The sequence below is a fragment of the Haliotis rubra genome, unplaced genomic scaffold, assembly GCF_003918875.1.
Source record: "Haliotis rubra isolate DU_JTF1 unplaced genomic scaffold, ASM391887v1 Scf549, whole genome shotgun sequence".
Taxonomy (NCBI): Eukaryota; Metazoa; Mollusca; class Gastropoda; order Lepetellida; family Haliotidae; genus Haliotis; species Haliotis rubra.
In genome coordinates this window covers 529,972-556,029 of record NW_025767245.1, presented here as the reverse complement: position 1 = coordinate 556,029, position 26,058 = coordinate 529,972, and the positions used below count along the sequence as shown (strand labels likewise).

The following is a 26,058-nucleotide window of genomic DNA, read 5'->3' as shown; positions in this document are numbered from 1 at the left end:
CTTTGTAGGATAGTCCTGTATTTATTCATGCTTTTACGATTCACTCGTGTATTCGGTTATGATGAGAACAAATTGAAATACTGACATTTTGCCATGAGGACATTTTGTGAGCACTGGCAATTGTTTTCTTTTAGTAACTCTTGTGATATTGAACTTTTTAAAGTCTGTTGATTCTGAAAGGAAGCCTTCACCTTCCATCCCTCCACATCACAGACACCTTCCCCTGCATGTCCCGGTTGCTAACCCGTTAACATTGGAATTAATATCTGATTTATTGCAGAGACAAATGGATTCGGTCCACTCCCTCGTGTCTGACGCGATGGCTGGTCTCCGTCAGGAGATTGGCGTCCGGCCAGGTAGGGGGGTGCCGGATCAATGGCGGGCAGTACTCCCAACCTTAGCTTAGGCTCTGGTGTGGGGGTTTCTGTCGGGGGGGTGTCGGCTCCGAGTCTCGTCTCGGTTGCTGGCCACCCCTCCGCTGTAGTAACTACTACCAGCCCAAGCCTTGGCTTTGGGACTGGGTCAGTAGTTCGGGCCAGTTTTGCAGGCTCAGTCCCTGTAGTTTCTGCTACATCGCATTTGGTCCCCCCGCTTGCGCCGGCTTTGCCGGGCCATTGGTGAGGATCATTTTGCTTGCTCTGCTCGAGCCTTTGTCCCTCTCTGTAGACCCCTCGGATGATCCCTCAGAGCTCTCTCTGGTAGATACAGAGACCTCACTCATTGAGGATCGATTCGAGGAGGCTATGGAGGAGGATGAGGGTCGGGGGGAGTTGGGTACGCCTTTGGTTTCACTCAGTCGTCCCACAGAGGCAGGATGCACGGGGCGTCTTGCCTCTGTCCTGCCCCAGGTAGTGGTCAGTTCTGGGCACCCGACCCTCAGGAGTTTAAGCCTCCCAGGGGAGGCTTTTGCTCCCACCAAGGTGGGGGACACAAGGCTGCGTATACCACCCTCAGTTTTGTCTGAGGTTATCAACCCCTCCTCTGTGGTACCAGGTCAAGGTTGATTTGCCAGAACTGGACCGTCGGGTACCTCATGGATGGGAGGCTTGCCTTTATAATCCCCAGTGGTTGGCGATTGTGTTTATGCATCCATCCAGCCCTGGGGGTTCGTCGAGTAATTCTATGGCCGGCCAAGCAAGGTCGTCGGCTTCGCCCGTTCCACGACTAGCGCCACAGCAGCTTATATCCGCCCTATCGTTCCTTTGAAGAGCAATACCGCAATGCGGTTCAGTGCCTTAAGGTTCACGATCCATTTCCGCCTACATCTACGGTGTTGCAGAGGCAACTACTGGATGTGGGTGGGGTGGAGAAGATTCGTCTCCCTCCACCTTGGCTAAGCAATTAGCGGAGGTACAGTCACATCTGGTCGCGATTCTATCAGGTAGTTGCCAAATGATAATGCGGTGATGGGCCTCCGTAAGCCTGTGGCTTTCGTGGCGAGGTATTTGCCTGCCGCGGAAACAGGCTCTGCTGGCGCTGCCATTCGGATGGGTTCTACCCTGTTCCCGGGGCAGCTACAGTAGTTCGGGAGGAGGCGGAGGCTGTCTCAACCTTCAAGGACTCTAAGCCCTTGCTGGAACAGCCTCACATGTCTCGTCGCGCGGCCCCGGCTCTCACCTCCATATCCTTCTGCTGCGGCGAAGGAATCTGTTAAATGGGCTCAGCCCTTGCAGTGTGGAGGGTAAGGGCAGAGGCAGGGGGCAAGGAGCAGAGGCAGCTCCACCAGCCTCTTCAGAGGAAGGGGAAGTCAGCCCGGCTTCCTAGCTATAATTCCTCCGGGCCCTTGTTGGTACCAGACCAAGCAGTGAATTACTGCGAAGTCCGGTATTCAATGTCTCATGCCACATATCCCTGTGGGTGGTGGAGCTTTCCCTCTTCCTGCCGGAATGGGAAAAAGTCACTTCAATCCCTGGGTCCTGTCCACGCTCAGGGGCGGCCACATGCCACGGTGGAAGCGAAACCCACCCCTTCTCGGGATCCGTTGCACTCCAGTGCGGCTGCCCTAGAGAAGGCGGAGGTGCTCCGTGCGAGGTCAGTCGTTGCTGGACAAGGCAGCCATAGAGATAGTTCCTGTGGGACAAAGAAATGGTGGGTTATTACTCAACTTATTTCCTTGTCACCCAAAAGATGGAGGTTCAGACCTATTCTAAACCTCAAAGGTCTGAGCGACATGTTAGAAGGTACCGTCCTGCAAGATGGAAACACTGCGTTCGGTGATTTCGTCTGTGGAGAAGGGAGATTGGCTCACGTCAATCGACCTCAAAGACGCGTACTTCCATGTCCCTATGCACCCCGAGTTCAGGAAATACCTACGGTTTTCCTTTGACGGGAGGTGCTATCAGTTTCGGGTACTCCCCTTTGGCATCTCCACAGCGCCACGGGTGTTCACCAAACTCATGCTAATTCCAGCGCAGGTAGCCAGGTCACAGGGCAGGTGCTGTCACCCGTACCTAGACGATTGGCTCCTTCGTGCGCTTGCCACTCACTTGAGTCGAGTTGCGACACTTTCTGTGATGAGTATACTCACCAAGTTGGGTTGGATTATCAACCTCAAGAAGTCAGAACTGGTTCCCACCCAGGATCTGGTGTTCTTGGGAGCGAGATTCGAGACAGTGGGAGGGATAGTCTCCCTGTCTCCGGACCGCGTCACCAAAGTCCAGAGAGTTGTGTTACAATTTCTCGAGTCCCCCAGGGCCTCAGCTCGGACTTGGCTCCAGTTGCTAGGCAACATGGCGGCAGCGGTGGACATCGTTTGGCGGTTGAGGATCGCGACCCATTCAGCAGGCTCTAGCTTCGAATGTGGGTCCACACCGGGGTTCTGAGTTGATTCTCCACACTCCAGGGTGGCTAATTCCTCATTCACGGTGGCTGGGCGCTGGCAGGGAATTTATCCAGGGGCTCCTTTGGACATCCCATCGCCAAATCTCTCAATTCAGACAGGCGCTTCACTCACAGGGTGAAGTGCTGGGCGCCCTGTCAGTCTCAGGCCTGTGGTCACAGAAGCGAGCAGCTGCACATCAATGTGCTAGAATTGAGAGCAGTCAGGTTGGTGTTCGAACGACTTCGGTAGCAGGTTTAAGGCCGTGTGGTCCGTCTCGAGACAACCAGGCGGCGATGACCTATATCCTGAAGCAGAGGCGGTACAGTCTCCCGTCTCTTCTGCAGGCGTGGCAGTTTCTGCTCTGAATGCGTCGGTTCGACATACGGGTAATGCCTGTTTATCTCCTGGGGGCGGACAGCGTTGAGCAGATGCACTCTCGTCATTATCCTGGCCCTTGCAGTGGATGCTCCATCGGGAGATATTCGGGGCTATCTCCCAGTTGTTCGGATCGTTCCAGGTGGATCTGTTTGCCTCTGGGGGCGAACCAGATTCGGTGTTTTGCTCTCGGATACGGATCCGAGAGCCATCGCCCAGGGCGCTTTCCAGCTCGATTGGACCGGACAGGGTTCTGTGGGCGTTCCGCCACTACCCTGATTCCCAAAGTCCTCTCGCAGCTTGCCACCCAACCAGCTCGACTTCTTGTGCTCCTTGCACCTTTGGTCGGCTCAAAGCTGGTTTCGGTACTACTCAGGTTTCTGGCTCTGCCTCCTGTACTATTACCCTTTCGACCCGGACCTACTATCCCAGAATGGGCGCCGCACCGAATCCAGGATTCAGTGGGTGGCCTGGCCTCTGTCGGAATCGCCTCCGCAGCGAGCGAATTCCTGCACCAGTTGCAGACACAATTCTGGCCGGCGGAGGATTCGACAAGCGTTCAGTATGAGGATAGATGGGCCTGTTATCTGGCTGCTGGTGTCGGCAGACAGAGGATTCTTGATCCCTTTTCTTCAACTGTAATTGAAGTACTGGAGTTCTTACACTCGGTTAGAAGCCCGGCTTAGCGTCTACTATCGGGGCTACTCCACGGCAATCTCTGCCTTCCATATCCCTGCGGCGGTGCTCTCTTGGGGCAGCACCCTCTAGTGCAGCGCTTTTTAGCGAAGGCGTGGACAGAATCCGTCCGACTGTCGGCGGATTAGTCCCCGTGGGACTTGTCAATCGTTCTTGATTGGATGTCGGTCCTCTCTTTCCACGATCTGTCGTCTCTTTCCTCCAGCTGTTAAGTTGGAAGGCTGCCTTTCTTGTGGCGGTAGCGTCTGGTAGGCGGGTGGCGATATCCATCGCGATGTCAGTGGATCCTGCTCTGACTGTCTTTCACAAAGACAGAGTCAGTATTCGGTTGCCAGACTCTTACCGTCCTAAGGTTCGTAAGCCTTTCATGTAGCGGCGCCTATTGAACTGCCAGCTTTCACTCAGCCTCCATCGTCCGGTACCTCTCTTGGCGTGCTCCCGTCTTAGATGTCCGTAAGACTCTCAAGGCTTATATCAAGCGGGACGGCTGCTATCAGGAAAGATAAGCAGCTGTTCTGTTGTTATGGCGGTGGTAAGGCTGGTCTTCAGCGAACAAGCAGACCATATCTAGGTGGCTTGTCTCTGCCATTTGTATGAGTTACTCTTACAAAGGGTTAACTATCCCAGGGTTAAAGGCTCATTCGATTAGGGCAGTGGCGACGCCGAAGGCATGCGCCGTGGCACTGCCCATTGAGGAGATCTGCTCAGCGGCTATCTGGAGCCGACCCGAATCACGTTCATCCGCCATTATCAGCTGGACAAACACTCGCGGGAGCGTGCTCGGTTTGGCCAGACAGTTCTCACCAGTGGGCAGTGTCGTGATTCTCTAGCCGAATGAGCCTTAGAAATCACGTTTGCTTTTCTCATGGTGTAGGTGTTATAAAATTCCTCAATTTTTATCGGTGGTGGTATCACATTGGTGGTGGTTTTTACCGTATGTAGCGATTATCACTCGCTATAGTCACTGTTTTCATCCCTGCACCACGCTTCGCTGGTTTGGGTTGCTGAGGGATATATATTGGACTTCGCCCATACATTTCCCTCCCATTTTGATGGTGGGGGTGGGACTTGCGTCCGTCTTTACAAATTCCACCAATAGCCTATCGGCTGGGCTCCTCCTTTCCCCGCCTTGCCCGCGCCCCGCCTGATTGACATCGGTCAGGTGACTAGGTGAGTGTACTTTCTCTCTCTGTCGGCGGCCGGCTGTGCCTTCGACTGAACTAGGGGATATGTTAGGCAGACAGAATGCAGCTCCCGACTCAACATCGTTGGGAGTCTGTCTTATGCTTATATGTACCCCAAGGAGGACTTCTTCTGAAAAGAATTATACAAACCTGTAGGGTTATGAATTCTTTGAAGAAAGTCCTCCAGAAGTCTGGTCCGCCCACCTCCCCTCATTCTGTCTGACCGTTCAGCATGAAAAGTGAGTCACGAGGTACACAGCCAGAGTTACCTGCTCTTGGCTGTAGGGGCCCTCTCGCGGGGGCCCTGTAGGGCTAGTCTCACCAGACTTAGCGAGTTTTGTTGGGTAAAATATTTTATTGAAATATTGTTACAACTGTTGTAGGCTTTTAAAATGGACATTTTAATGCTTATATGTACCCCAAGGAGGACTTTCTTCAAAGAATTCATAACCTCTACAGGTTTGTATAAATTTCATTGGTCAAAGACACTTTAACAAGACAGTGACAACTGGAAAAAATATTACCTGCTGCCATGGTAACCGCCAAACTCTCCGCCCAGAAGCTGTATTGCTAACAATCGTATGACATCATAATATGACACATGCAGTGCATGGAGTTCAAAAACCGTTTGATTAGCTGTTTTTGAGGTCACTATGTACACATTTATTTACTGACTTTCACTGCATTTTTTAAAAGTATTTTATACATTGCATCGTTTGCACACTCAACTAACCTATTTTTTAGCAGTTTTTAGCTCATCTGAATATGTTTCACTGATTTTTAAAATCCAGTCTAGAGGCAGACGTCATTTTTTTTACATGTCATATAGTCGGTAGCTAGCTTATCGATTTTCAAAATAAAAGAAAATGATATTTTGTACATTTAACATGGTGGTAAGATAAACACGTAAACTTCTCCCTCGGGTAATTAGGTCTGATGTCGCGCATCTTTGTAACAATGTTAACTCTAGCATACTGGCTCGGATGACACGGCTACAAAGAGGTACATCAGACCGTATTACCGAGGGAGAAGCATACACCTTATAATGGTATGTCAATTGACTTATACTATTAAAGAAAACACATTTGATTTTTGGGCTGTAAACTACTTGTTTACAGCCCATTATGTTTCATTTTGCTATTGCTATAATTGAAAATCTGCTTAGGCCAGACCAGTTTTATTTCTTGTTTCACGGATCTGCGGTCATATTTTTCAAGAGTAAAGAAAATTAATTTTCCTGCTCAAAAAATAAAATCCTAATGTCTTTATTGGCCAAAAATGTAAACTTACAAAAAAAACCATTTCTGATTGTTTTTAGCCCCATATACACTTCATAAATTGTCAAAAGTAAAACACTTTTAGTGTTTAAAAGGAATATTACGTCGACTGGCGATTTTATTTATTTATTTTTCCCTCCTGCCTTTAGGTTTTCTGAGGACAAAAATCTGTAAAACAAGAAATAACATTTGTCTGGCCTTAGATTAATATGTATATATAATTATTAACTTTAGCACACAGCAAATGTGTGCACATGTTATTCTGCAACAATAAAGTTCTGTTAGGTATCAGATTTCATCAAGCGACCTTTTAGGCAACTAAACTGCATACAATACAACAATTACTACTCCCTTGTCATCCCGCGTTTGTGGTGGTCTGGACCTACACCTGTTTTCTTGTCATCATTCACTTGATGCTCATGCTGTTGATCACTGGATTGTCTGGTCCAGACCTGATTATTTTCAGACCGCCGCCATATAGCTGGAATATTGCTGTGTGCAGCGTAAAACTAAACTCACTCACTCACTCATCCATGTTTGTGGTGGTCTGGACCTACATCTGTTTTCTTGTCATCATTCACTTGATGCTCAGTTAATGAATTTATAACAGGTACAATTAGCAGTAACTCCACTCAGATGACCTGACATTTCCCATTTGGCGTTTCTTGCATCTGATTTAATTATTCAAAATAAAAGTTGTCCGATGTAGCAAATGTGTTACATGTTATGTAATATGCATGTGGAAGCACACAGGGTCATCAGTCGATTGTGGAGCCGCCTCGTGCAGATGTTGGTGGTATCATCAGTTAAGTTTGATTAGCTGTTTTGAGGTCACTATGTACACATTTATTTACTGACTTTCACTGCATTTTTTAAAAGTATTTTATACATTGCATCGTTTGCACACTCAACTAACCTTTTTTTTTAGCAGTTTTAGCTCATCTGAATATGTTTCACTTATTTTTAAAATCCAGTCTAGAGGCAGACGTCATTTTTTTTACATGTCATATAGTCGGTAGCTAGCTCATCGATTTTCAAAATAAAAGAAAATGATATTTTGTACATTTAACATGGTGGTAAGATAAACACGTAAACTTCTCCCTCGGGTAATTCGGTCTGATGTACGCATCTTTGTAACAATGTTAACTCTCGCATACTGGCTCGGGTGACACTGCTACAAAGAGGCGTACATCAGACCGTATTACCCGAGGGAGAAGCATACACCTTATAATGGTATGTCAATTGACTTATACTATTAAGAAAACACATTTGATTTTTTTAGGCTGTAAACTACTTGTTTACAGCCCATTAACCCCATTTTGCTATTGCTATAATTGAAAATCTGCTTAGGCCAGACCAGTTTTATTTCTTGTTTTACGGATCTGCCGGTCATATTTTTTCAAGAGTAAGAAAATTAATTTTCCCTGCTCAAAAAATAAAATCCTAATGTCTTTATTGGCCAAAAATGTAAACTTACAAAAAAAACCATTTCTGATTGTTTTTAGCCCCATATACACTTCATAAATTGTCAAAAGTAAAACACTTTTAGTGTTTAAAAGGAATATTACTTCGACTGGCGATTTTATTTATTTATTTTTCCCTCCTGCCTTTAGGTTTTCTGAGGACAAAAATCTGTAAAACAAGAAATAACATTTGTCTGGCCTTAGATTAATATGTATATATAATTATTAACTTTAGCACACAGCAAATGTGTGCACATGTTATTTCTGCAACAATAAAGTTCTGTTCATATCAGATTTCATCAACGACCTTTTAGGCAACTAAACTGCATACAATACAACAATTACTACTCCCTTGTCATCCACGTTTGTTGTGGTCTGGACCTACACCTGTTTTCTTGTCATCATTCACTTGATGCTCATGCTGTTGATCACTGGATTGTCTGGTCCAGACCTGATTATTTTCAGACCGCCGCCATATAGCTGGAATATTGCTGTGTGCAGCGTAAAACTAAACTCACTCACTCACTCATCCATGTTTGTGGTGGTCTGGACCTACATCTGTTTTCTTGTCATCATTCACTTGATGCTCAGTTAATGAATTTATAACAGGTACAATTAGCAGTAACTCCACTCAGATGACCTGACATTTCCCATTTGGCGTTTCTTGCATCTGATTTAATTATTCAAAAATAAAAGTTGTCCGATGTAGCAAATGTGTTACATGTTATGTAATATGCATGTGGAAGCACAGGGTCATCGAGGGGAGTCGGTGTGGAGCCACCTCGTGCAGATGTTGGTGGTATCATCAGTTAAGTTAAAAAACAATACAGGTGAAACTGTAATATGTCGATTGATTAATCACTGCTGTCATACATATTGGACTTGCTGAAAATTAAGTTTATGTATGCATGTTTACTTACTCAGATGGAATATCTGAGGGAAACAAATAAAGGGACACCACTTCGTGGCAGTGATCCTGTATTTATTCTCAGATTTCCTTCCACAGCGCTATTCAATGCTGGAGATGAAAACTGGAAAACATAAAGGGAACGCTTGAATTTTCCAGTAATCCTTTATTTGTTTCTCTCAGTATATTATAATAAGTCATCTTCTATAGCGTAAACACCAAGCGATTGCTTGCGGTGCTTGTTGTAAAGTACTTGTGTTAAAACATCTTTTGTTCAAGAATTAACTGATAATGCTTTGATTGATTGTTCATTGTCTGAAACAGTGAATGTTTTTGTAAAGAGCCGTGGACATCATGATAATATCTTGTCTGACCAATGTAACTTTACACTAATGTGAGGCACCTGAAACACAGTTATGTCACCAGTTTAGAAACTATCACAAGTTATAATATTCCCAAATATAATATAGATTTTACAATATTACATTGCTAAAAGACACGTGACATGGAACAGCTGCAGCTGGGTGGAGTATTGTTCCTTTATGTATATATTGATGGATACATTCCTCAACACGGTTCTGCATCATATTATTGACGTAAGTTTGTCAGTTATAATTTACAATATTTGCATTTTTTTTCATACATTTGTTGTGGCATTGAACAGAATCATTCCACTTCAGTTACATTATGGTTGGGAAAATTTCTTGGAAGACAGACAATACTAAATCATCCTTTTAAAAAGTCTTTTCATTTAACCCATTTTCTAACTTGATATATATCTTATCTTACTTTCATGTAAAATACTTTAATTTCATTGGTCAAAGACACTTTTTTTTTTCTTTTTTAACAAGACAGTGACAACTGGAAAATATATTACCCGCTGCCATGGTAACCACCAAACTCCGCCGAGAAGCTGTATCGCTAACAACCGTATGACGTCATAATATGACGCATGGAATTTCTTTGATGAAGACAGACAATACTAAATCATCCTTTTAAAAAGTCTTTTCATTGTGGTGCTGTTAGTGTCAAATAACACTCACTTAGGCAATTTATGTACATTCACTGAAAAAACAGATTGACTGAAATATTTTTATGAAGTTCCAAACTGCATGAAAATGTAATAATAGAGTAAGTTATGCAAGGTTTATAAGCCAAAAATGTAAAGACAGAATGTCATACTGACTTGCATTTCTTTCAATCCTAACACTTTTAATCAACTGGAGATGACATTAAACTTCAAAATGTTTGGAATTGTAGCCATTAAAATACACATGTATATCTCAAATAATAAGGGGTCACTACATTTCCCAATTATTTCTGAGATGGAAACTGTGTGTCATCTTTGTTGATCAACATGAGAAAATAGACCTTATAGCTCTCATGGGCCATGCAACAGCAGTCATGAACCAGTCTCAAATTCTGGGATATCATCCAGATACTCACAAAAAAGCTATAACAAAAACAACAACCTGTCCTGGGGAATTGCTATAGATTAGTGATTAGTGTCCTCTGTAATGATGTTCAACGTCATGTTTCATGTTCTCTAGAGAAATGCGGCTGAGGTACAAACATATCGCTCTGTGTATCATGTTTATGTGTTTGGTCATTTAGATTCATACCCGTGAAGACATGGGTTAGAATTGATGTTCAGTAACCCATGCTTGTCATAAGAGGCGACTAACGGGATCGGGGGGTTGGGTGGTCAGTCTCACTGACTCGGTTGACACATGTCATCATGTCCCAATTGTGTAGAGGGATGCTTATGATGTTGATCACTGGATTGTCAAGTCCAGACTCGATTATTTATAGACTGCCGCCATATAGTTGGAATATTGCTGAGTGTGGCGAAAAAACTAAACTCTCTCCGTCCCCCACTCATTTGGATTCAAGTGACAGTTAAAAGGAAGTAGTAATACTAGTATGCACAACAATAACCTGATTGTTGCATTTTCTCAACAGCTGATCTTTGCCGACACAGCAAATAAGACGTTGTATATCACATATAATGAGCTGAGGAATGTGAAGACAGTGAGCACCCCCTTCGTCCCTGACAGACTGATGCCCCACCCCACCGTGGCTGACTATGTTCTGGGATACACGCTTGCACAGAGGAAGGTGAGTGACCAGTGTGTGCCATGACGCAGAAAACCTGCGTATTTGACATAAATTATCTCATATGCAGTGAATTTAGAAGCTTGCGTCATTGTTGACGCAATGCTTCTGGGCCCTTAGTTCAGATAATCTAAACTTCTAAAACTAAATGTTTGCCAGTTAACTGCTCAGTGCTGATTAAATACCTGACCTTCCTTACCTTGTTTTTTGTCATTATTATACAATCACAGTTGATGTCTTGATGAAAGTTCCAAACTGAAGTTGACTCCTAGACCTAAAAACATATCCATAACTCCCTCTCATGACACCAGCGAGTCATGATGACTCCTAAGTTTGTATGCCTTGGGCAAACACTGAGTGACACGGGTCGAACAGTGTATCTTTGCATAAGTCTGATACAGAACCTACTATTCTACAATACAGTTCCTATCCATCTGATTAATATGGAGATGATGTAGCTATAGTAATTCAAAAGTATGTCTCAGGAGTGATATGCTGCATTGATTATTTTCAAAAGTGTCTTCATCCCCGCTGTGATATTGCTGGAATATTGCTAAAAGCGGCATTAAACCATACTCAGTCAGTCAGTCAGTCAAAAGTGACTTCAAAGAGTAAAAATAGGTTTCAGAGTTAGATTATTTTAAGGAATACAGTATATGATAAAGAGTGAGTATTGTTTTATGCTGCTTGTAGCCAAATTTCAGCAATATCACTGGGGAGGGCATCAGAAATGGGCCTCACACATGGTACCCGCTTGGAGAATCAATCCCAGTATATTCGTATTGCAGGAGAACTCTCGAACAACTAGGCTACCTCCCCTCCCCAGATAAGGAATAGATTATTGTAGCATTCAAGTCATGCATTATATTTTCAACTCAATCAAGGATACAAAATATGTATTATGCTTGGCATATTTTCTTAAATGATAATTAATGATATTGTGTTAAGGAAAAACACATGGCTAAAAGTCTCAATTCATAGGTATTGTTGATACTTTGTCAGTGTTTTATGTTACTCTGAACCTCTTTACAGCTGTATGTGTCAATGGACTTTGGTGAAACCTGGCAAGACATGAAGCAGGAGGGTGTCACTCCACGAGTGTTTTGGTAAGTATTGTGTTCTTGTTGATGTTTACATGTTGCTCATGATATCGACCACTGGTTCCTTTGGCCAGGATTAGTTCATTCACAGGCTGCCGTGTTGTTGTTTGAATGTAACTGAATGTGACACAACATCACTCACTTAGCGTAGACTATTGAGCTATTTCCATGGCCACATGGATCATCACGGATATGGTAGTACAAGTACACTATTAAGTAGCCAGTTCCATGTGTTTGTTTAGTGCAGCATGGTCTGATGTTTGTTTCAGGGCTGATGCCAAGCATGACAAGAATGAGGTGTTTGTGCATATGGAAGTTCAGACCCCCAGTGGTAAGACTATTACATGTATGCTTCATAGCCCAGTTCACACATCTCCCACACTTGAGCAGGGATAGACTGAGTTGGTTCAAGTCCAATTTGAAGAGTATTTCTGTAATATTGTAGATTCTCAGTTTACTGCATCAGAAAATATGTTTGAACTAAAGCACCGTTAGATCGCAGGGAAACTTAATATATGCTTAATGATGGGTACATATTGCAGGTGATTGTGATTTTGATCATAGAACCACAGGCCGTCATGTCTTTGCGAGGATTAAAGATTAAATTAAATTTGGGGGGGGATGACTCCCGACTCAAAATGCTTCACAGCACAATAAATCATGACAAGGCTGGAAACTTCGGTGTACCCCACCCGCCTGTTTTGCCGATCGCTACGCTACCACAGCATGCAATTGCTTAAAATTCAATGTAAACATATTCATGGATGATTGGCCTATCGATCACCACTCATGACACCTACCAATTCTTTAGTGTTATTTCTGCAAGTCGATTGAAAGCTTATTTTGACCCTCAACTAAACGATCTGGTCTCAAATGGTTATTTGTATAACTAGGAATAAATACAAGGCAAGATTGTCCATGTTCAGAATTTAACATGATATTCACACTGAGCACAAAGCTAACAATACTAGCAAACAATACACTTGTTAGAGAAACCAGATTGGGGAAAGTAAGTCATGATTAATAGATTGTTATGTGTTAATTCCTAAGTTGAAACCAAAAAGTTAACTGGGAATCAGTCCATAAACAAACAAGGTTTGAACCTAACAATCAAGGAAATGTGATGTAATTAACAATTCTATTCTTCAATTGACAAAGTTCACAACTCATTCTACCATGACTTCAGTAAACACTGGATTGTGATTGGTTAATTAAAGTCATTCAGAGGTATATAATCACGTTATACAGGTCTCTGTTTTCCGTGCGCAATCATACATGGTTTACGGTAATGCACTATTTTTGTCTGCCCACTAACATGGCGGACACCAAACAACCTACCGATGCATCGATAAATTACGGCGATTTTACTGTCGGAAATTACACATTTGTCTTTAAAGATGGATTTAGCGATGGCGGGCTCGACTCACTACTTTGCGTAAATCACAGCAATAGGTGTTTATACATACAAAAGTACTTGAAAGCATGGAAACAAATATTCAGTCGAACAAGATCAAAACATCGTCTGCTTTCGAATAAAATTCAGCAAAAACAAATATGTTTCACGTTTATTCTATGTTATGTCAGAATAGATCCAGCAATAGACTGCTACATAATTTCCGTGTTAAATTTATTATCAGCTTTCGTAAACGATATCGCCACTGATCTTGATCCCGTAACGGAGGATGCATTAACATCGAAGCGCCCGAAGAAATTTTAATGCCTTCCGTCCACATAAATAAACAGTTGGGTTATCAATTCAAACAAAATGATATTTTGAAATTTGTACTGTTTCAAATTTAGAGGTAGTAAAACACAATAACAGAATCTGCAAACCCGTTCTGTTTAGCCCAACATATTTTTTTCTAAAAGTATATAATATCGTTGAAAAGTTATTTAGCTTAGTCATGATCCTCTTATCCATTACATTGCTTGATCTAAAGTAGTCTATTAAAGTATAATTAATTACCTTACCGTGTTTATGCCAGAGGTACACCCTCATGTCCTGATCCATCCTTTCGGAAATATCACCACAAAAGTCACTACAAAGGTATCTGTATGGCTGTACAAAATAGTGGCAGTATGAAAAATGACAGTATGTGACAAATTCAGAGGTAGGATGATACAAGAGTAGTGATTATGGTGAGTAAGTGGGTTTAGTTTTACGCCACACTCAGCAATATTCCAGCTATATGGCGGCGGTCTGTAAATAATCGAGTCTGTGATTGTACAAGAGATATGGTTTAAGAGTCACGCAAATGCAATTATATGACCAGTACACTTATCAAAACTATTAATATGTAATAAAAAGAAGGAGATACAAATGTTATTAGTATTTTTTAGTACATCACGAAAATTACCGATCATGGTCACGGAAACTGCCGATCGTATTGGGCGAACCGGCTCTCAAAACATATACCGCTATATATCGTATTGTGAAGTTCGAATTGCAATATACTAGTTAACCGGTTTTATCGCCCACCCCTAATGATCACCACACACAATACTAGTCTTCTTGTTCATTGAGGGCGGTGGGGTTAGCCTGGAGGTTAAAGTGTTCGCTCGTCACGCCGAAGACCCGGGTTCGATTCCCCACATGGGTACAATGTGTGAAGCCCATTTCATGTACAGTGTATTACACTTGGAACATAGTTACATAATGAATAACACTGCCATATGACAAAATAATCTCAAAACTTTGTGTCAGTAAAATTACCTTTTTAAACCACTATATTTTGTATGTTTTCAACAGGTTTAGCTCGTTACAAGAAATGCAGCATTGTCAGCAAGTGTGATGCTGTGAAGTTTGAGAGCAGCGTTGGAAGCTTTGATGCATTCAGTATGCTGGTCATCAACGAGTACATCTTTGTACAGGTAGGATACTTGTTCATCAACGAGTACACCTTTGTGCAGGTAGGATGCTTGTCATCAACGAGTACACCTTTGTGCAGGTAACATGCTTGTTCACCAACTGGTACACCTTTGTACAGATTGGGTGCGGGTCATGAACGAGTACACCTTTGTACAGGTAGGATACTTATTCATCAACGAGTACATCTTTGTACAGATAGGATACTTGTTCATCAACGAGTACATCTTTGTGCAGGTAGGATACTTGTTTATCAACGAGTACACCTTTGTACAGGTAGGATACTTGTTCATCAACGAGTACACCTTTGTACAGGTAGGATACTTGTTCATCAAATAGTACACCTTTGTGCAGGTAGGATACTTGTTCATCAGCGAGTACACCTTTGTACAGGTAGGATACTTGTTCATCGAGTACACCTTTGTACATGTAGGATATATTTGTTCATCGAGTACACCTTTGTACAGATAAGATACTTGTTCATCAACGAGTACATCTTTGTGCAGGTAGGATACTTGTTCATCAACGAGTACACCTTTGTACAGGTAGGATACTTGTTCATCAACAAGTACATCTTTGTGCAGGTTGGATACTTGTTCACCAACAGGTACACCTTTGTGCAGGTAGTAAACTTGTTCATCAACGAGTACAACTTTGTACATGTAGGATACTTGTTCATCAACAAGTACATCTTTGTACAGATAGGATACTTGTTCACCAACAGGTACACCTTTGTACAGATTGGGTGCGGGTCATGAAAGGGTATACCTTTATTTAGAGGGGATTCTTGTAATCAAAGAAACCATGTTTGTGCAGGTAGGATACTTGTCATCAATGAGAACATCTTTGTGCAGGTAGGAGTGAGTGAGGTACATGTACCTGTCTTGTTTCAGAAAAACGATATTGATGAGAGCGTCATGCATGTTTCCTACAAGGGTGGAGACTTCAAGAGAGCCTACTTTCCCCCTGAGGCCAACTCTAAGGTAATCACATAGTCACTTCTACATGATTGTTTGTTCAAATCTTATGTCCCCCTGATTGTGTTTGTCAGCAACATACCCTTGCTTTTGGGTTCAACGACAATAATAAACATCTAATGCTCATATTTTTATCCCATGTTAAAATGCTGTTCAAATCAAACTTTAAACACATTTACTCTAACGAGTGATCTCATCTGCTACTGTATTTCAACAAGGAAAACATTAGGCCAGACCAATTTTATTTCTTGTTTTACTGATTTTTGTCCTGAGAAAACCTAAAGACAGGAGGGGAAAAAATTAAAATTAAAAAAGTAATATTCCTTTTAAATCCTAAAGGTATTTTACTGTTGGCAATTTATGAAGTGTATATGGGACAAAAAAAAACAATCTAAAAAACTTTTTTTCAAAGTTTATATTTTTGGCCAATAAAACATTAGGATTTTATTTTTTGAGCTGGGAAAATTAATTTTTATTTTTTTCTCTTAGTCTTGAAAAAACACGACCGGCGGATCTGTAAAACAAGAAATAGTGTTGGTCTGGCCTTACTAAGGGATTCTGTTATATTGACATGAAAAACATCAAATCTAACAATCCTTTTTATCTCACTTTTTATGATTGAACAGAACCATACCATAAAATATAGTTCTAGAAATACCATGTCTACAAACATGCAGTTAATTATTCCACTTACTATGTTAATATTTTATTCCAAAACATGTGGTATCTGCAGTCTTAGCATTTTAATCTATTCTGCTCATTGTATTAATAATTTCATATATTATTGGACTTTATTTCATAAGATCACATTTGTTTCTGAAACAGTACTGACTATTATATTCAAGTATACATTATATTCCATAGCATGTATAGAGTATAAAATGAGACGTTGCCATTTTTCATATTCAGTTTTCTAAAAAGTCTTTTCGAAATATAGTATTACTTGTCAGCTAACTGGTAATAGTACCTGCACTATTATCAAAAACGATCTGTTTCCCCTGGGATGGCATAAACTGATTGATCCGGGTTAGAATTCAGTAAGATCAATTGATCATCAAGATTGTAAGAGGCGACTAGCAGGATCGGGTGGACTTGTTGACACATCATCGTATCCCAACTGCAGAGGTACAGATAAGCTGCGTATCTGCGTAAATTACGCAAACATTTATGTGAAAACTCAATTCTTACCAAGCCTGTTGCGTACAAGTACGCTTGATTTTTTGTAAATACTCAATATATTTGATCTTACATGCGTACACACAAAAATGTCAAATCTTTGTTTGCGTACAGGTGCATAGATAAAATAACTGAGGTACATTGAGAGGTTCTATTTCAACACATGAACTTGGCAACTTGCAGTCTTTCTTATAGTTTCTCATATTACAGATCCAATATAAATAACATTTAAACGTCATTATATTTTTACAATTAATGGAAAATGACGAAATACCCAATTGAGTTTGAATGAGGTGGGTACAATTTATTTGGTTACTCAAATTAAAATTAGGATACCCAATTGAGATGAGCACAAGCGAGTACATAACTCAATGACCCAAAATGTTATCTGTAGCTCTGCAACTGTGTAGATCAATGCTGATCCTGTTGATCACTGGATTGTCTGGTCCAGACTTGATTATTTACAGACCACCGCCATATAGATGGAATATTCCTGAGTGTGGCGTAAAACTAAACTCACTCACTCACTCATAAACTGATTGGTCTTCCAGGACTTCCTAATCGTGAATGCAGACGAGGGACAGGTATTCATTGCTGTTAATCACCTGACCAACGCAAACCTCTACCTGTCTGATGCCACTGGACAGTACTATGTATTGACCATCGCTAACTGTGTATTCAAACCTCAAGCAAGCTGGTTCAGCGTTGACATATACGAGGTGAGTTAGATTTACAAACAGTAGCGATTTGATAGTTGGCCTGTTTATTTTATCATTGCATAATCAGTATTATACAATAAAACATTGAATATTGTATTTCTGCTCTGTTTTTTCTCAATAGGTGAAAGGCATATCCGGGACTTACATCGTCAACCAGGTGGCTGAGGATGGCAGTTTCCATACCAAAATCTCTTTTGACAAGGGAGGTAACTGGAATGACATTCCAACTCCCAAATCAGCAAAGACAAAATGTAATGTGAGTTGCCTAAGAATTAATCTTGCTTTGATTTGTTTCATGTACTGTGTTATGTATTCTTTAATCATGTGATCATATTATTGAATATTAGTTACCAACCATTTCATTTTCTACTGGGGCCAGGGCCAAGGACTTTTGTTCCATGTTTGTTTGTGATCACTGCTTCAAGCAATGTATGTATTTCTTTGACAAAAGCAAATGAACGAATGTTTTTCACGGTACTATTTTAGGGGGACACCTGGAGTGTTCAGCGAACAATGTTCAGAGTAGAAAACCTAAGGTGAAAGTTATTTTCAGTATGTTCTTTTTCAAACGTTGTTTTTGAAAAACATCCCAGATCTTCCCCACGGAATATGACGAGATTAGTGCACATGATGTTATTGTTCATTTTATTCATATATGAGAGCTGAGGTGAGGTTAGGTGAAATGGAGTTTAGCACAGCAGATTGTTTGATTGTTAATTATTGGAGGATAATTCAATATGGATTTGTTGACACTATTCCCAATGACTGATCTCGACGAAAAGATGAGCGACGGTTTGGGGTCAGCTTATCTATGGTACATACCACTTTGATACTGATTTGAAGGGTCAAGTTAGGGGGTGTGCTTATCTGTGAGATCAGATTATCTACGGTAATGTATCATACTGTATGGTATGTCATAAAAATGACAAAGTTATCTTGAAATATTTGTGTCTGAAATTAACCAAAAATAAATTATAGTATCCTTTTGACATTTATGATATTGAGTCTCTAGACATTGGTAAGATTAATATTCACACAATGTTTCCTATTTCAACATACTAATGCCATTGTTATACTGACATATTATTCAGTAAGAAATTAAACAGACAGTATTTGAGCAGCAGTGATTTCCTTAACAAAGAGGTTTAGTAAGGATACCTTGCAAGAGTTGTGTCCCCAAGCATCATCAGGATCTGCTGATAATAGGTTCCACGACAGATTCATGCTATGATACCTGGTTGCACCCCACCCCAGGGTTCCTTGCACAATGTGCAGCCTGTGTTACACTGGTCTGTGTTAGGCTGTGATATAAGGAAATACCTGTTCAAAGTGGGGTAGCCTAGTGGTTAAAGGGGGCAGTGGGGTAGCCTAATGGTTAAAGCGTTGGCTCGTCACGCCGAAGACCCGGGTTCGAATCCCCACATGGGTACAATGTGTGAAGCCCATTTCTGGTGTCCCCCGCCGTGATGTTGCTGGAATATTGCTAAAAGCGGCCTAAAACCAAACTCAGTCAGTCAGTCAGTAGTGGTTAAAGAGCCTGCTCTTCACGCCACATGGGTACAATGTGTGAAGCCCATTTCTGGTGTCCCCCGCATGATATTGCTAAAAGGGGCGTAAAACCATACTCACTCACTCACTGTTCTAAGTACTTTTGAGCATAGCTTACCCTGTGTCATTTCTTCAGTAGCATCTGTTTAACATTAACACCATCCATGACTCTCTGTCTCAGACCAGCGACTGCTCAATCCACTTGATGGTCCACAGTCTCTTTGTGATCAGCATCCTGGCAGAGGCCAAGGCACCAGGCATCCTGATGGCTCACGGCAACATTGGCACCAGGCTCCAGGATGGACCAAAATCCGTCTTTGTCAGTCGTGATGGGGGCTGGACCTGGATGCTGGTAAGTGTGGCATGGACAACATTAACTTCACTCTGTATGGGGGGTATTGGCGAGCCTTACTAACATTTTTTGGCTTGTTTTGTATAATGTTAATATTTTCAAGACAGTTGAAAATCACTAATAGTAATAATCATGATGATGATGTCTGTTTCCCTTTGATCCAGACTACACTGGATGCAGGTCAGTACAAGTTCAACATCCTTGACCAGGGCAGTGTACTGACTGCCATAGAAGATGCGTCCATCAACCAGACAGACAACGTGCAGTAAGTCTAAGACATGCTTGTTGCTTTTGGAAGTTTTACATCAGTATTTAGTGTGGTCTGCATCTGCCCAATAATCGGCATGCAAATTTAGCAAGACACATTCTCATAACCACCTGCGGATTGTAAGAGTTAATTAAGAGTTCATTGGGTGGTCAAGATGGCTGCTGAGTAATAATAGTGGAAGGATGGCCATATACTATGGATGATTTTTGTTATCATGGTTATTGTGTGCCTTTGTTTATTCTATCAACTGCTGGGTTATTGGCTATGTCTTCATTACTTAGTCCTTTGTAATAATGATGAACATTGCTGTAACATTGTTGAACATTGTGTAACATTGCTGAATATGGTTTAACATTGCTGTGATATTGCTGCACATTGCTGTAACTTTGTTGAACATGGTGCACATGAAAATGATTTAACATTGCTGAACATCACAGTAGCATTGTGTAACATTGCTGAGCATCGCAGTAACATTGTTTAACATTGTGTAACATTGCTGAGCATCGAGTAACATTGTGTAACATTGCTGTAACTTTGCTGAACATGATTTAACATTGCTGCACATCACAGTAACATTGTGTAACATTGCTGAGCATCGCAGTAACATTGTTTAACATTGTGTAACATTGCTGTAGCTTTGCTGAACATGATTTAACATTGCTGCACATTACAGTAACATTGTGTAACATTGCTGAGCATCGCAGTAACATTGAGTAACATTGTGTAACATTGCTGAGCATCGCAGTAACATTGTTTAACATTGTGTAACATTGCTGTAGCTTTGCTGAACATGATTTAACATTGCTGAACATCGCAGTAACATTGTTTAACATTGTGTAACATTGCTGAGCATCGCAGTAACATTGTGTAACATTGCTGAATATGGTTTAACATTGCTGAACATCGCAGTAGCATTGTTTAACATTGTGTAACATTGCTGAGCATCGCAGTAACATTGCTGTAACATTGCTGAATATGGTTTAACATTGCTGAACACCACAGTAGCATTGATTAACATTGTGTAACATTGCTGAGCATCGCAGTAACATTGTTTAACATTGTGTAACATTGCTGAGCATCGCAGTAACATTGTTTATCATTGTGTAACATTGCTGTAACTTTGCTGAACATGATTTAACATTGCTGCACATTGCAGTAACATTGTTTAACATTGTGTAACATTGCTGAGCATCGCTGTAACATTGCTGTAACATTGCTGAATTATATGTATATATATACATATGGTTTAACGTTGCTGAACATCGAACAGTAACATTGTTGAACATGGTGTAACATTGCTGTGACATTGCTGAACATGGTGTAACATTGCTGTGCCATTGCTGAACATGGTGTAACATTGCTGTGCCATTACTGAACATTGCTGTGATAACTGATGTTGCTGAAATAGTGTAAAGCCTCATTCAATGGTTGCAGCTACTCTCTTGATGAGGGCAAGACATGGCAGACTGAGAAGTTCCTGTCGGGGAAGAAGATCCGAGTTGATGGGGTTCTTAATGAGCCAGGCATCACCTCTCTCATTGCAAGGTTGGGAGACATAGGAATCATAATCATGTACTTAAAATTCCAATAGAAGTGACACTGGAATTTGCTTTGTATTCAATGCCCTATCTATATTCATATTCAATCTAAATATTCCTCATAATTAGATAACATTGTGGAAAATAATCACACACATATACAGTTTCCATTGTTTCAGTCTTGTGATGTTATTTAAGACATACAGTTCGCTCTACCACCATGAAGTACCATGTAATAAAGCACACATTTCTTCTTATTCTGACTCATGATCTTCTGCTTATCTCCCTTTCCCTTGCGAATGGTAGTGGAACACTTGAATCCCTTGAAGTTCCCGAAGCGGACATAAAAATACACTCACCAACGAGTTACCTCCCTTTTCCCGCATAAACAGTCATGTGACCAGCCTTACTTGTCTCTCTCTCCCTTTTGGCCCAAGTGGATGGTTGGGCGAGCACTGGAGTCCCGTATACGGCATTATATCCTTTTTATTTAGGTCCTATTCTTCAAAATTACGCTGTGTATGGATTTGGCAATAACTACTATGTATTATATGTAAAAAAATTGTAAAAATTATTTGTATTTGTGTCATAATTTCATCGTTATGTAACTTTGTTTACATTTCATGAAATCTTGCAGCGTTTGCAGTGTTATCAAATCTACAATTTAATCAGTATTCGTCTTATATCTATAGACGTGCCATGGATTGGGTGAGGAAGTCATCTCAAGTCACGGCTGATAAAACAGGAGATCAGCCTGCAAACCGTATGTTGCTTGCTACTGCTGAAATTCATAATACTGGTGCTATGTTGAGTACGTTGCAGGGGCAGTCTGCTGGTACAGTTGTTGCTGATAAAAGTCGGTATGAGTACCTGTCCCTTGCGATGCTACACTGGAGCCAGCCTTGCTATAAATAGACAACGCTTAGATGTATGCTGATCAACACAGATCATCTGCGTATATAAGGGGAAGAATGATGTATCATCACTGCAATCAGAGGTTAGCACTTCCAATGAAACGTCCTATCGTTTGGAATATCGTCGGCTCTATGATTATTCATACGAATAACCAAGCGTATCGGCACCTATCTGCAGCATCGAGGTCTACGCAGAGCCGGTTATCTGGACGACAGCATACAGGTTCTTCAAAGTGCCAATCAACTCAGACAGCAGCTGAACTTCACAATTAAGTTGCTCACGCAACTAGGATGGCTAGTGAACCTGATGAAGTTGGAGTTAGAATCAAACAAGATCTTCAATTGCTGGGAATAAGAATTATCACAACACAGAATCGAATTGTGGTCCCAGAAGATCATTGGGTCAAGATACAAGCCATGATTCCACAAGCAGTAATCTCTCCGTTAACACTACGAACAAGGCAATGTCTACTCGGTCTACTAACCTTGGCGCAGGACTTGACTCGCACAGGAAGGTTACAACTAAGGCCACTGCAACGGTTCCTGACAAAACATCTGGACAGCGTCGACCCTATCTTGCTGCCAGACAATCTTAAGAGGTACCTACTTTGGTGGACCCACAGGTCGAACGTCTGCGGAGGGACCTATTTACAAGAGCCGGCCTTCGACACACATCTCTACGTAGACGCATCGATACAAGGTTGGGGTGCACATCTCAACAATCAAGTTGCATCAAGGAAGTGGTCCAAAACAGAGCAGCATCTTCACATCAATCTGCTGGAGATAAAAAAGCTGTGATCAGCGACTTACAACTATGGTCGAGCTTGCTGATCAACAGAATGCTGATGGTCCACACGGACAACTCTACAGTGGCATTCTCCATATATTGGCAAGGATCTACAAGATCACCAAGCCTACTACAGCTCACATTCCAGTTGTTTGACATCACGGAGGAGGCAAACATCTGGATAAAGGCGTGTCACATACCTGGAGCCAAGAACGTGCTTGCAGATGCTCTCTCCCGACCACTGCACCCGTCACCTATGGAATGGATGCTCCATCCAGAAGCATTTCGGCTCATCATAAGGGAAATAGGATCCCCATGCTTAGACCTGTTTACCACAAGGTTCAACAAACAACTACAGACGTTTGTCTTACCAGTTCCAGATCCTCAAGCCTGGGCAACAGATGCACTGAACATATCCTGGGAAGGACTAAACGCTTATGCGTTTCCACCACTGATAATTACTACCGAAAGTACTGTTGAAGATCAAACAGACACAGGCACTACAACTGACCTTGGTCGCGCCATACTGGCCAGCGAGAGTATGGTTCCTAGACCTAATAGAAGATCTCGGAAGTCCAACAATCAAGTTACCAGATTGGCCGAACCTACTCATACATCCGCACACCAAGCAAGTCCACTGGAATTCAACACTGTTCCAGTTACACATGTGGACCGTATCAAAACATGTTTGAAGAATATAGTTGCAGGCAACGATGAGGTCTCCTTGGCTTTACTTTCTAGCTATTGTATCTGAGGGCTAGATATCATCGTCCAAACCGGAGCCAGAACACGTGTTTTGACAGGCGAACGGATCTTCCAAATACAGCCGGTGTCACGGGGGTCATGTACCTTTTAAGAAGTTCCGGAGAAGAAATAGTTCCCTCTTTAAAAGGCTGTATCTCAGTTGTGCTTGGGTCTACGTTCAAAACAATTAGTGTTCTGGAATCACCAGGACATCATCTACCTTACTGGCACTTTTTGGTGCAGAATTTGCACATTTTGGGAGCAAACTACTCAGAAAAGTGCCGAAAAACATGGCCAAAAACTGAAAACAAAAATAATCGCCAAACGGTACGTTTTAGCGACTTGACCGGTCCAGGCAAAATTGTTGGGAATTCGATTGTGCATCTGTACAAGAAATTTGGAAGTGTTGGAACAATTAGTTCTTGAGATATTTGCTGTCAAAGGTTGAAATTTTGGAATTAATTTTGAATTATCTCCCCTTTGCTATTGGGCCAAGAGCCTAGAGATTTTTAAGAGGAATATCTGCACCTCGGTGCTGATCTGTATGATTTTATGTAAGCGATTCGGAGCATTGGTTTAGGAGTTATGTTTGGTACAAAAATCGGCGGAATAATAAATAATAATAATAATAATCCGAACGATTAAAATAGGTCTCCTGCCTAGAGACAAGGAGCCCTAAAAGAGGATACTCCGCCAGATCTACTCGTAACCTGTATGATGACAAGTGGCTGAAGTTTGAGACTTATGCAAGGTGGAAAGGCTTCATTGCTATGAAAGCTACTCATCCTCAAGTGGCGGAATACCTGTGTCATCTCAGACAGACTAGACATCTGAAAGGTTCGACATTATCTACATACCTCGCTGCCATCATTACAGTGATTGCCATGAAAACAGGCATCAAGTTGACGAAAGTACCAGAATTACTTGCTCTGCTGAGATCTTTTAAACTGGAGGACCAGCAAAAGAAGTTCTGAGCTCCGGCCTGGGATCTGAATGTAATTCTATGTATCTTACAAGTGATGCCTACGAACCTCTAGATCAGACTACCTTCGAGCTGCTGACACAGAAGACTCTGTTCCTGCTTGAGCTAGCCATGGCAGCTCGGATATCAGAGATACATACGCTGGACTTTGGTTGAACCAGATTTGACACGGGGCAACATGCTGCAGTTCATCTAGGACTTAGGTGGGACTTCATTGCCAAGAACCAACTACCTGGTCAGCCAGATACAGTTCCATGTACCAGCGCTATCTACAATCCTCGGACTAGAGGATATAGAGAACCTATCCTTGTGTCCGGTCAGAGCCCTGAAGATATATCTTCAAAAGACTAAGACAAGGAGACGAAAATTCAAGCGCCTGTTCATCCCATTATCCACAGAGACATCAGTAGAAGTCTCAAGAACGACCATATCGTTCTGGATGAGAGCCGTCATATTGAGAGCCTATAAAGCAGCAGGACTAAAACCTCCTAGAGCTTCCAACCCACACGAAGTCAGAGCACTGGCGTCAACATTGGCTTTGCACGGAAATTGCTCAGCAATTATGGAGGGCTGCTTTTGGAAGTCTGATACTGAGTTGGAAAATCTCACCCTTTATCACGTTGACTTGTTGATAACTTTTACTAAGGAAAAGTATTAGTTTGAAAGTCCATGCACACAGTCTAGGACAGACTAGCATGAGTACGGGTAAAGATCTTACCTGTACGTGAAGGGGTAGCAACTCATTTATGATAAAGATCTTATCATAATCTATGGGTTGTTATAAGATATCTAGTAATAAGAAGATACTAGTTTATCTGAAGCCATATGAATCAAGATGATTCAACTTGTCTGAGATGGAAGTAAGACAAGAAGTGGTCCCCCCGAGTTATAATGGAAGTTGGAAGAATAGGATCTCAGAAATGCCGCTACGCAGTTCCCATGGGGGGGATACAGGGCGCATCGAAGGACAGCTGATGAATCCAGGAAGTGGCCTGACCCACCACCAATCTGCAGGATTCTATAAGCAAAAGATCGTGAGTCAGGATAAGAAAAAATATGTAATTCTTCAAGTAAAATTGATATTTTGATACTTATCCTGACTCATGAGGTCAAGCCCTCCCGACCTCCCCGCTGGATACACTTCGGATTGCACAGCAGATCCAAGTGCTTGGGCAGAAAAATCAGGAGAGAGTGACAAGTAATGCTGGTCACATGACTGTTTACGCGGGAAAAGGGAGGTAACTTGTGG

The 26,058-nt window shown here is 41.9% G+C and overlaps 1 protein-coding gene across 1 annotated transcript in view; it reads left to right on the top strand.

Moving 5' to 3' along the window:
- The window catches only part of LOC124253657 (VPS10 domain-containing receptor SorCS2-like), a 55,719-nt gene that overhangs the window by 2,968 nt on the left and 26,693 nt on the right, over nt 1-26,058 (top strand). The window contains exons 4-13 of the mRNA XM_046687470.1: nt 10,686-10,841; nt 11,871-11,944; nt 12,208-12,269; nt 14,688-14,809; nt 15,698-15,787; nt 17,509-17,676; nt 17,798-17,932; nt 19,406-19,576; nt 19,741-19,841; nt 21,279-21,389. Coding sequence (XP_046543426.1) covers nt 10,686-10,841; nt 11,871-11,944; nt 12,208-12,269; nt 14,688-14,809; nt 15,698-15,787; nt 17,509-17,676; nt 17,798-17,932; nt 19,406-19,576; nt 19,741-19,841; nt 21,279-21,389 — 1,190 coding nt within the window. The remainder of the gene's footprint in view (nt 1-10,685; nt 10,842-11,870; nt 11,945-12,207; nt 12,270-14,687; nt 14,810-15,697; nt 15,788-17,508; nt 17,677-17,797; nt 17,933-19,405; nt 19,577-19,740; nt 19,842-21,278; nt 21,390-26,058) is intronic.